The sequence below is a fragment of the Anoplophora glabripennis genome, unplaced genomic scaffold, assembly GCF_000390285.2.
Source record: "Anoplophora glabripennis isolate ALB-LARVAE unplaced genomic scaffold, Agla_2.0 scaffold1302, whole genome shotgun sequence".
NCBI classification, from domain to species: Eukaryota; Metazoa; Arthropoda; class Insecta; order Coleoptera; family Cerambycidae; genus Anoplophora; species Anoplophora glabripennis.
In genome coordinates this window covers 69,444-82,384 of record NW_019417422.1, presented here as the reverse complement: position 1 = coordinate 82,384, position 12,941 = coordinate 69,444, and the positions used below count along the sequence as shown (strand labels likewise).

General features: G+C 35.9%; 2 protein-coding genes across 2 annotated transcripts; both read right to left on the bottom strand.

The window, feature by feature from the left end:
* Positions 1-812: 812 nt before the first annotated feature.
* Positions 813-2,063, bottom strand: LOC111692330. Its single transcript, XM_023456273.1, has one exon. The coding sequence runs from the start codon at positions 2,061-2,063 to the stop codon at positions 813-815; it is 1,251 nt and encodes a 416-aa protein (XP_023312041.1).
* Positions 2,064-4,305: 2,242 nt separating this feature from the next.
* Positions 4,306-8,441, bottom strand: LOC108915233 (the record flags this gene model as incomplete). The annotated part of the gene is given in 2 exon segments (XM_018721206.2): positions 4,306-7,485; positions 7,848-8,441. A coding segment is annotated over 1 exon segment (3,046 nt), but the record flags the coding sequence as incomplete, so codon positions are not given.
* Between the last annotated feature and the right edge of the window lie 4,500 nt (positions 8,442-12,941).

Below are 12,941 nucleotides of genomic sequence, written 5' to 3'. Positions count from 1 at the left end.
ACAAAAAATTATATAAAACCTAGTTTTAATCACTAGTACACACCTTTTTCATTGATTTGAGGAGGTTTTCTTAATTCATTAGGAGTTTTTTGTGATGTCTCCTCTTCACTAGATGAAAACCGTAAGGGCCCTTTTCTATTTCTTTTTAGCGGCACATCTTCATCAGTATCGGAGGCCAAATCAGATTGATACTGAACCACTTTCAATTTTTTTTGAGCTTTTTGAAAGTCGTCTATAAAATAAAATTATTTTAACAACACAATTAACTATAAATATAAATTTTAAATGTACCGCTTTCATAAAATTGCCTTACTATTTTGTGAATCTTCCAATTCTCTGTATCTACTTCAACAGTATCTTTTACATATTGGTCATAATGTGTCTCTTGTTTTACTGATGGCCAAAATATTTCCTTCCTTCGAGGAGTAATCCAAGATTTTGCTACTATGGCCACTCCACCATCCTCAAACTCAACTAAAACGTAGGACATTTCTAAATTATGCTACAAGAAATAATAAAAACCTATAAATGTCTAAAGCAAAGTATAAAAGACTATGAATTCTTTTTTTTTTTCAAAGGTTTTAATGAATTTAATAAGCTATTTGGGGAGATAAGAAATACAGAGTCCTTGAATTTATTTAAGTATAGTTTAAGAAATTTAATTAAATATAAATAGCTAGAAACGTTTATAAAAAATTATATTGGTAGTTATATGTACTTTAGGCTAAGTGAGATACATATAATTTAAATTGTGTACTTGATGAATTTTTCTGAGTAAACATGTATTACGTACTTATACGTTAACAACAACCTTACAACAGGTCTATTCCAACAAGAGTCAGGGATTNATGGTACTTAGTTTTCAATTCCTGATTCTTTTCTAGTCTCTTTTCTAATAATTGAAGTCTTCGTATGGCTGTTTGTAAGGAATCGCCTAGTAGTACGGAATCATTCTTGGGCAGGCTGACAATATAACGACCTTCGTTATCTCTTTTGGTTGTAGTTTTGAAGTATTCCTCGCACTGACTTTCTTCTGGAGAAAATCGTTCCCTTTCTGTTAACTCTTCTGTCTTCCAGAACCTTTCGATTTGTATTTCTAGATTGTCGTTCACTGATAGATGACAAGTTGATCTTGGATTTGAATTTGGATTGTTAACTGGGCCAGATATGATCCATCCTAGCTGCGTTTCCTGTAAAATAGGTTGTCCTTTTTGCAACTTTATTTTATTTGGACATAACAATTCCCAGAATAACTCTGCCCCAATCAGGACATCTATGCTGCCGGGAATGTTGAATTTCGAATCTGCAAGTTGTATGTTTACAGGTAAATTTAGGTTGACCTTATCAATTTTATATTGAGGAAGTTTACTAGTTAACCTTGGTACTATCAAACAGTTTAATTTGAATGAAGAATTGTTATAACAAGATTTGAATTTTATACTTGTACCTTTCGTAATGTTTGTGGATGTTTCATTAATTCCCGTTACGGGTAAGGAAATATGTTGTGTGCCTAGTTTCAATTTTTTATGTAATTCTTGCGTGATGAAATGAGATTGGGACCCCGTATCTAGTAGGGCTCTGCATATATGTAACTGTCCATCCTTGTCATAAATCAGAATTTCTGCTGTAGATAATAAAATGTTGACTGGTTCCTTGTGTGCACAATGAGCTGAAACTGTGTTGTTTTGATGTGTTTGAGTTTTTGATTCCGTGGATGAGGTACTTGAAGTGTTTGCTTGTTGATCGTCTACTTGTGAGACTGTTGTAGTATTGTAATCCCTGTGTAGTAACGAGTGATGTTTTCGGTTACATTTCTTGCATGCTATGGACCTACAGTGTTGTGCCATATGACCAAACTTTAAACAATTGAGACACAAGTTAAGCCTTTTTACTTCTTCTGTTCTATTGTTTACTGAGAGATTTATAAATTCCTTGCAGGCATATATGGCGTGACCATTTTTGCAATAAGCACAAGTCCATTGTGGAGTCTTGTTCTGTTCTGTTGTTGTTGCTAATACTACCTTCTTGTCTGACCTGTTATACTTCACATTTTTGTCAATCATTTCTAATGTTTGACATTTGCTTTCCAGAAATTCTAGGTATTCTTCAAGAGTTGGCATTTCATTTGTTTTGTTTGCTGGTCTGTTGTTTAGTTTTTCTTCCCAATCCTTTGATGTACGACTGTCCAGTTTTGAATTCAATAAATAAATTATCAAAGTGTCCCAGCTTGCTACCGGTTCTTTCAGCGTTTCCAACGATGCGATGTGATTTCTTGTCGAATCTATAAATTTTCTTATAGTAATATGATTTTCTTTATATATGTTTGGGAGTTCAAATAATTCTTTTACATGTGTATTTATTATTAATCTTCTTTTTTCATACCTTTTTTTCAGTAATACCCATGCCTTTTGATAGTTATCTCCGGTACATTGCAATGCTTGGATTACTTGAAGCGCTTCTCCTTTCAATGAACTTCTTAAATATTGGAACTTCTGAATTTCAGACAACATCGGGTTTTCTTGCAGCATTGATTGAAATGAATCCTTAAAATGTAGCCATTTGTCATATTCTCCATTGAAGGTAGGTATTTGTATTGTGGGTATTCTTGTTTGTACTCTCTCCACTTGAGGAGCAGGATCCTTTTCTGGTTTAGGAGATAGATCTAAAATAGTTTGAGTTAATTGTGATATTGTTGCAAAATATATGTTTTCAAATTCTGTTCTTTCATTGTTTTGTGAAACATCTTCAGGAACTTCACATTCTATGACAGATTGCACTTCATCGAATTTATCCTATAATGTTTCTGCTTTTTGTAACCTTGCTTGAATTGGTATGGGATTTTCCTCCTTGTAGTTTTCAAGATAATTTTTTATTCTTGTTAACTGCGCTTTTACTTGGCCTCGTTTTATTTTTAATTGTGTTAATTCTTGATTTGCCATTTTTTGTTTGTTTTGTGTAACGATTTATTTTGTTTCAGGTTAACAGAAAAACAGGGAATGCGAGGAGGAAATGAGACTCACTTACCTTTAAATTCCTATGTCCAGTTTACCGACGTCCGCTCTCGATGCTTGGAATGTTCGGCGATCGGCGCACGTGCGACTGCGATCTGGATGGAACTGGATTCGACTAGCGTGTGGCGATGCGCCGCTGATATTTTTCGTTTGTTAATTACTTCTTACTCACTGTTTTTGCTTAAATCTTGCCTTTTGATGCTTGGATATGATCCCATGTAATGTATTTGATTTCCAATAAAGTACTTTGAAGCAATCAGCTGGTGATTCACTTGCATAAATGTCTGTATTAACGGTTGAAGTTCACTTACTGTTTTGTTGCACTGGGCACTGTTATTTATAGATAGCTGTTTCAAATCCGCTCGAATTGACCATATGGAGGGTTATGTGATAAGGATTTGAGTTTTTAAGTTCGAAGGACCTTTGTGATAGATTTAATTCATTATTTTTCTGATTAAACATTTATTACGTACGTATCTTAACAGCAACCTTTACAAACTAAACTAGCTGGAGCGGGGAACAAAGCATGGCGGTACGGCCACACGCAAACTAGTATAAGTTCAGGAACACCAACTGAAAACTGACTTGTCAAGAAACTACTATTAGACCAGGAAAATTAGCGAAAAAAAAGAGAAAGTCGAAAAAATTCCTATCCGCGATATTATTGCAAAATTATCTAAAGGAACATTTTTGTAATTAAAAAAAATTAAGTACAAAAGATGCATTTTTTCTGGGGTTCAGGGCTATTCTACGAATTCGTAAATATACCCATTGTTATTTTTTCGTCGAGCTAACCCAGTTTTAAAAAAAATAAGTTTCTACGATGGATAGAAGCCGAGATATTACAAAATTTACAGCGCGCATAAATTTGAACTTTGGATTTCACTTTTCTCGCGCGCGACTCGCTTGAACGAGCTTCCCCCACCACCACGCCGGACAATTCACTTAGCAAGTACCTTCTATTTAAAGGGCTCGTGAGTCGTTAATTTTCCACATTTTTCAATACAATTCACGGGAAATCGTAGTTTACGTCGAAACTTTAATTTGCGAAAAATTCAAGTCTTAATGTTTATAAACAATTGCGCTACGATTTAAAAAAAAAATTCTTGTCTTGGCTCCTGTTGGTCGTAGAGAGTACTTTTTTAAATTTGTATTTTTTTGCCAGCTATCCATTGTATCTATTTTCGGTGAGGTAGCATAAATAGCAACAATTTTATTCAAATTGTTTATAAGCGAAAAACGCACGGTTTTTTAATGCACAATTTGAGAATGTTAATGTCAAAAAAACGGTGANCTACATTGTCTAACGATTGATTAGGCCAGTCACATGATGAGGTTAAATATGCTGGGCCTAACCACCACAATTGATTGGTTATCAGATTGTTGGCTGTAGTTCCTCTTGAAAGTACATCAGCAGGGTTTTGTTTCGATGGCACATGATACCAAGGAATGTCAGGGGATAGTCTTTGAATTTCTGCTACTCGGTTGGATATGAATGTTTTTAATAGATGAGGAGGCGTTTTTATCCAGGTAAGTACTATGGTAGAATCTGTCCAATGGTATGTGTTTCTTATTTTTTCCTTTAAAGCTTTCTTCACTATGGATGTAAGTTTGCATAACAATAGTGCTCCATTTAATTCCAATCGAGGAATGGATAGGGTTTTCAGAGGTGATATTCTTGATTTGGAACAGATTAAATAAGAATGCATGTTGCCTTTTTTGTCACTACTTACTGCATAAATTGCTGCGCCAAATGCCTTTTCAGAGGCATCGCTAAATCCATGAATGTCGAATGTTAATTGTGCATTGTTCGGATTGACGTTACGTGGAAGTTTTATGTCCTGGAGATGTCTTAATTCATTATAGAATTCTAACCATAATTTTCTAAGGGAATCAGGAATTGGTTCATCCCAGGATAAGTTTAGTTTCCATAGCTGTTGCATAATGAGTTTTGAAGATGTCACTACTGGTCCAATTAATCCTAAGGGATCCTTTAAAGACAGACTGTATTGAATTGTGTCATCTTGTGAATTCCATAGAAGCCCTAAAGTTTTGATAGGTTCCTCCTTGTTTAACACCATGAGCGATTCGTATTTGCCTTGTTGTAGATCTTCTAACATGGTTGAGTCATCGGATCTCCATTTACGTAGAGGTAGTTTTCCCTTGTCTAATAATTTCATGAGTTCCTGCCGTAACCTTAAAGTTTGTTCTTTTGTGGAGGATCCTGTCAGGAGATCGTCCATATAGAAATCATTTTTGAGAGCTTGCTTTGCTAGGGGATAGTTTTCACCTTCGTCTTCTGCTAGTTGAGCTAAACATCTTGTAGCCAGGAAGGGCGCCGAAGAAGTTCCATACGTAACTGTATTTAGGGTGAATATCTTTATTTCGTCATTAGAATCCTTTCTCCAACATATCCGTTGTAAGTTTTTATCCGAGTCATGGATATTGATTTGTCTATACATCATTGCTATGTCTGCTGTAAGAACATATTGATGAGTTCGGAATCTTAATATAATGTGAATTAGATCTGGTTGTATTGTTGGACCAACAAGTAATAAGTCATTTAGTGATGAACCTGATGTGGTTTTAGCTGATCCATCGAATACCATTCTAACCTTTGTGGTTACACTGTGATCTCGAACAACGGGATGATGTGGTAAGTAGAATACCTTGTCGCCTTCAACTTTGTTTTTAATTTCAGACATGTGTCCCATTGCTTGATATTCATTCATAAAATGATGGTACTTGGTTTTCAATTCCTGATTCTTTTCTAGTCTCTTTTCTAATAATTGAAGTCTTCGTATGGCTGTTTGTAAGGAATCGCCTAGTAGTACGGAATCATTCTTGGGCAGGCTGACAATATAACGACCTTCGTTATCTCTTTTGGTTGTAGTTTTGAAGTATTCCTCGCACTGAATTTCTTCTGGAGAAAATCGTTCCCTTTCTGTTAACTCTTCTGTCTTCCAGAACCTTTCGATTTGGATTTCTAGATTGTCGTTCACTGATAGATGACAAGTTGATCTTGGATTTGAATTTGGATTGTTAACTGGGCCAGATATGATCCATCCTAGCTGCGTTTCCTGTAAAATAGGTTGTCCTTTTTGCAACTTTATTTTATTTGGACATAACAATTCCCAGAATAAGTCTGCCCCAATCAGGACATCTATGCTGCCGGGAATGTTGAATTTCGAGTCTGCAAGTTGTATGTTTACAGGTAAATTTAGGTTGACCTTATCAATTTTATATTGAGGAAGTTTACTAGTTAACCTTGGTACTATCAAACAGTTTAATTTGAATGAAGAATTGTTATAACAAGATTTGAATTTTATACTTGTACCTTTCGTAATGTTTGTGGATGTTTCATTAATTCCCGTTACGGGTAAGGAAATATGTTGTGTGCCTAGTTTCAATTTTTTATGTAATTCTTGCGTGATGAAATGATATTGGGACCCCGTACCTAGTTCCTTGTGTGCACAATGAGCTGAAACTGTGTTGTTTTGATGTGTGTGAGTGTTTGATTCCGTGGATGAGGTACTTGAAGTGTTTGCTTGTTGATCGTCTACTTGTGAGACTGTTGTAGTATTGTAATCCCTGTGTAGTAACGAGTGATGTTTTCGGTTACATTTCTTGCATGCTATGGACCTACAGTGTTGTACCATATGACCAAACTTTAAACAATTGAGATACAAGTTAAGCCTTTTTACTTCTTCTGTTCTATTGTTTACTGAGAGATTTATAAATTCCCTGCAGGCATATATGGCGTGACCATTTTTGCAATAAGCACAAGTCCATTGTGGAGTCTTGTTCTGTTCTGTTGTTGTTGCTAATACTACCTTCTTGTCTGACCTATTATACTTCACATTTTTGTCAATCATTTGTAATGTTTGGCATCTGCTTTCCAGAAATTCTAGGTATTTTTCAAGAGTTGGCATTTCATTTGTTTTGTTTGCTGGTCTGTTGTTTAGTTTTTCTTCCCAATCCTTTGATGTACGACTGTCCAGTTTTGAATTCAATAAATAAATTATCAAAGTGTCCCAGCTTGCTACCGGTTCTTTCAGCGTTTCCAACGATGCGATATGATTTCTTGTCGAATCTATAAATTTTCTTATAGTAATATGATTTTCTTTATATATGTTTGGCAGTTCAAATAATTCTTTTACATGTGTATTTATTATTAATCTTCTTTTTTCATACCTTTTTTCCAGTAATACCCATGCCTTTTGATAGTTATCTCCGGTACATTGCAATGCTTGGATTACTTGAAGCGCTTCTCCTTTCAATGTACTTCTTAAATATTGGAACTTCTGAATTTCAGACAACATCGGGTTTTCTTGCAGCATTGATTGAAATGAATCCTTAAAATGTAGCCATTTGTCATATTTTCCATTGAAGGTAGGTATTTGTATTGTGGGTATTCTTGTTTGTACTCTCTTCACTTGAGGAGCAGAATCCTTTTCTGGTTTAGGAGATAGATCTAAAATAGTTTGAGTTAATTGTGATATTGTTGCAAAATATATGTTTTCAAATTCTGTTCTTTCATTGTTTTGTGAAACATCTTCAGGAACTTCACATTCTATGACAGATTGCACTTCATCGAATTTATCCTATAATGTTTCTGCTTTTTGTAACCTTGCTTGAATTGGTATGGGATTTTCCTCCTTGTAGTTTTCAAGATAATTTTTTATTCTTGTTAACTGCGCTTTTACTTGGCCTCGTTTTATTTTTAATTGTGTTAATTCTTGATTTGCCATTTTTTGTTTGTTTTGTGTAACGATTTATTTTGTTTCAGGTTAACAGAAAAACAGGGAATGCGAGGAGGAAATGAGACTCACTTACCTTTAAATTCCTATGTCCAGTTTACCGACGTCCGCTCTCGATGCTTGGAATGTTCGGCGATCGGCGCACGTGCGACTGCGATCTGGATGGAACTGGATTCGACTAGCGTGTGGCGATGCGCCGCTGATATTTTTCGTTTGTTAATTACTTCTTACTCACTGTTTTTGCTTAAATCTTGCCTTTTGATGCTTGGATATGATCCCATGTAATGTATTTGATTTCCAATAAAGTACTTTGAAGCAATCAGCTGGTGATTCACTTGCATAAATGTCTGTATTAACGGTTGAAGTTCACTTACTGTTTTGTTGCACTGGGCACTGTAATTTATAGATAGCTGTTTCAAATCCGCTCGAATTGACCATATGGAGGGTTATGTGATAAGGATTTGGGTTTTGACGTTCGAAGGACCTTTGTGATAGATTTAATTCATTATTTTTCTGATTAAACATTTATTACGTACGTATCTTAACAGCAACCTTTACAAACTAACTAGCTGGTGCGGGGAACAAAACATGGCGGCACGGCCACACGCAAACTAGTATAAGTTCAGGAACAAGGGATATTTGCGAGTATAATAGGTAGATACAAAAATAAAGAGGGCTCGATGGGAGCATTCTAGGTAGCAATGAAGAAATTGTCACTGTGAGTATTACTTCATAAAAAAAAGGAACAGTAACAATTAATGCAAGTGTGGCATTATATTTTTGAGAACCTGTAGAGAATGTTAAAACCAACACTTAAGACTGACTAATACTAATATTCATTATAGCCCGTCTACTATATGTAAGAGTCATTACTATTTTGATAAATTCAAAGCACGAACATGACACTGACCTAACCTAAAACCCAGAAACGGACTAAACACTCAGACATAGGACGCATTATTTGGAATCATTTAAATCAGTCATTATTGTTCATGGGTTATGAGTTACGACGTCGCCATAGTTAATAAAAGAAATGATGACTAGACAAAGACACGGACTGTTTACTGTGGCAATCCCACAATGCGAGATAAAAATTTCATGCGGGAGAAAACCTCCCAAGAAACGTCAAAAAACGTTTAGTTTACTGTGGCAATCCCACAATGCGAGATAACAATCTCATGCGGGGGAAAATCTACCAAGAAACGTCAAGAAACGTTTAGTTTATTGTGGCAATGCCACAATGCGAGATAACAATCTCGTGCGGGAGAAAATCTCCCAAGAAACGTCAAGAAACTTTTAGACAGACATGGACTGTTTTTTTCTTTAAATTTGTGTTATGACGATCTCACCTTAAAACCAATGCGACAATGTACTAAATTTTTGACCATGGCCTATTTCAATTTTAATATGTTGTAGGTTGAAACACATTGCTGAAAAAGCAATATAAACCGGATGAATTCATTATTTATGTTACAGTTCTCTGTTGCTTGGAGCGAGGATGTTGAGAAAGAGAGAGAGAGAGAGAGAGAAAACCAGTGTGGCCGTACCGTACAGCAATTTGAAAAAGAAAACACCGTTCAGCTCTGCTAAAAAGAAAATAATAGGCGATCAAATTGTTCATCTCTAGACTAACATGTTATAATTTAAAATTGTTGATGTTTCTTAATGAGGTTACGGTTTTCAAAAATATTTTATATTTATTTATTAAACATTTACAAGTAATTAAATTATGTCTTTATAATTACTTATTAATTATTTTATCAATAGCAATATACTCAATTCATTTCAAAATTAATTATCAATTACTATTCAATGTATATATTCATAACTTTTTATATTACATTGTTTATAACATAATATAACAGTTTCAAATAGATGACGAGGGTATAGTGAAATGGTTCAATTTACTCTGTATCAAAACGAATAAATCTAACTCACGTGACCGTTGTCTTAAAATTCCATATTCCATAGGTTAGTTCTTTCTTTAAAATCTCAACCGTTGAAGGGATTGCTTCGTAGCTTCATTAGCTCGTTGAAAGATATTAACAATTGTGTAACTTTTGGAAAGTTAATCAACGTGGAAGTTGGATTTCGTTAATAATATTTATATAGGGTTTATCCCGTAAGCAGCTGTGCTGGATTTTATTTCACGAGGAGAAGCTCACTTAGGCAAGAATTTTTCTTTGTATAATTTTCTGTGATGGTTTGGGATTCAAAAATATTCACATCGAAATATTAATCTATTTTTTAGGCTTCTTTGAGCCGGTCCCACATCGTCTTATTATTACGATTATTTGGAAAATATAAGATTTTGGAAGTACGACAGACGGGCATGGTCATAGGTTATAACACCCCGATCTCGGGAGAATTTTCGTTGACAACTATACGATTGGACATCCTGCCTTCCCACCCTAATGAACTCGTTCCACTATCACCACGCTCCGTGATTCTGTTAGCGGAGTAGAGTAGCTATTCTGAGACAACACTTGTTGATATTTGGAGGACTACCCACCACCGACACCACCTCAGTTCCCTAAAGAGCTAGCAAGGAACCACCCCGCGTCGTAGGAATATATACCTAGTTTTAACACCTCGATTGAAGATAAGTACCTCGCCTCTCTATTCTTCACTGTTTATTTGATATCTGTATTGTAGTACATATAGTTTAATTTGATGATATTAGTTTTAAGGATTTTGGATTTATAAATTACCTAACTGTACACAATTTGCAATTGAACTTTGGGGGAGATAACTAACGATATTTGTGACATAAATTTGACGTTCAACCTTATACAGGGTGTTACGAAATTCGCGGACATGGACTATGGGATCATGTTAAGCTAGATAAGGCCATAAAAAAATGTCTGTATCATTTTTCAATCAGACCGATATTTTTCGAGATACGCCAACGTCGCTTTGGTTTAAACGTATGGTGCGGATTATTAGGATTATCATTCAATCGATTCCAACCACTTTTTAGTTCATCCACATTATGCCATACCGTTTAAACGCACAAAATTATTTGGATTTCCTGCAGCAACAACTCTCAGAATTCATGGATGACGTACCCCTAAATGTGCGTCAAAATATGATTTTTATGCACGATGGCGCAGTCCCCATTTCGCATTACTTGTGCGGGATTACCTAAATAATACTTTCCCTGGACGTTGGCTTGGCAGAGGCGGTCCATTTGCTTGGCCACCTCGTTCTCCAGACCTAACGCCATGTAATTTTTTCTTTTGAGGCTTCCTGAAAACGTTGGTGTACAGAACGCCAGTGGCAAATTTGAAAGAATTGCAGAACCGCCTATTTCAATCTATACAGCAAATAACACCAGAGATGATACGCAACTCCACTGGAACAGTAGCACAACGTGCTGAAGCATGTTTAACAGCAGACGGTGGAAATTTTGAACAATTTTTGTAACTCGTTTGTCGTAATTGTTTATCTAATGATTGAAAATTGAAATTTATAAATATATATTTTTATTATTTTTGAATATTTGATACTGCTATATCTCGAAAAATACTGGCCTGATTGAAAAATCATACACTTTTTTATCACCTTATCTAGCTTAACAAGATCCCACAGTCCGTGTCTGCAAATTTCGTAACACCCTGTATATCTTATTGATTCTCTACATGATTAGTAAATGATATACAGAGTTCACCCGTAAGTTTCTTTTATCATCAGTCCCTGCAGTGAACGATAGGCAAACACCGTTTATTAATAAATAACTTCCTTTTCATAGGTAACCTTGTGTGCTCTGACTTAAAACAAATTCAACCCTGAGATTAAGAGTGCTGCCTTTCCAACTGCAAGATTTACTGACTTCTGACTAGTAGAGTTGTAGAGGCTGGAATAGCGTAGCAATGTTTTAAGGTCAATGTTGAGGCAGTCCCAAATACCTCGTAACAAAATAGTGCAATGTGATCTTTGTTTGGGATAAGAAATAAAAACACAGAGCTGAATGCTATTCAATATTGTATTCAGTGTTCTCAGTTCATACTGTTTACATAACTTTTCCTAGTGCGAGGACGCCTCATAAGCAGGATGGCCGTGTTAGATGCTAATTGTTAGAGAGGGATATCATCCACTACGTCGCTATTACTGAGTCAGCAAGAACCCCTTTCGGAATGAGCGAGCAGTCGAGGTGAAGCGCGGTCCGCGGGGTCGGCGAGCACGAGTCACGGGAGTCGCCAGAGTCCCGACATAGCAAATAAACAAGAGATAACTCTGTAGTTTGAGGGAATAAACCGATTGTTGAAATTATGTGTTTTAATTGGGAATGAAAACCCCCATGGTTGCTAACATATATTCAATATAAAAAGGTTAAAATAAAACGTATAAAGAATAAATCACAACAAAGTCCGCGTCAGTGGTGTTGTTAAACTTTCTAATCATATAATTTATCGGTGCAGGTTACTCTTCTTTTCGAGGATCGATCACCCGATCGCCAAACTTCCACCGTCGACTTTCGTTTTTCCTTTGTGTCGTAGGGGCGGACGTTTTGATGGCGCATTTTTACATTTCGTTGCTTAAAAGTGCCTTTCAAAGAGCCTCTGCGGACGATTTCGCTGCTGCGAGTGTTCAGAGTGTTCAGATTTTCGCAAAGCCCGGACGCCGAAAACATCGTTTGCGGAAAAATGTAATTTTTGGCATTATGAAAATTTTTGTTTACTTCGGCTATGAACGGGAATTGAAATACCGATACCGACAAATTTTGTCTAGAGGCGATGATAGCTCAGCGGTGAAAGTGTCACGTTATAACCAAGGTCGATAGAGATGGAAATGAAGATGGAGATGAAGATGGAAATGAAGATAAGGATGAAGATGATGATAACGCTCATGTAAATGATGGTGATGGAGATTGTGGTGATGTAGATAATGATTATGCAGATGATGTAGATAATGATGTACGTGATGGTGGTGTAGAGGATGGTGATGTATATGATAGTAATGTAAATGGTGATGTAGATGATGATAGTGTACATGATGGTGTAATGCCTCTGCTGGTCAGGACTCAGAGAATCTTCGACGAGGAAAGGCAAGGGAACAAAAACTCTCAACTGTGCACTAATTATACATTTTATTGCAGAGTAGATGGGTTCAGTACCATGGCGCTAGGACTCCTGCTCTTCGTTACCTCGTCTATAATTCAACTAGCTAT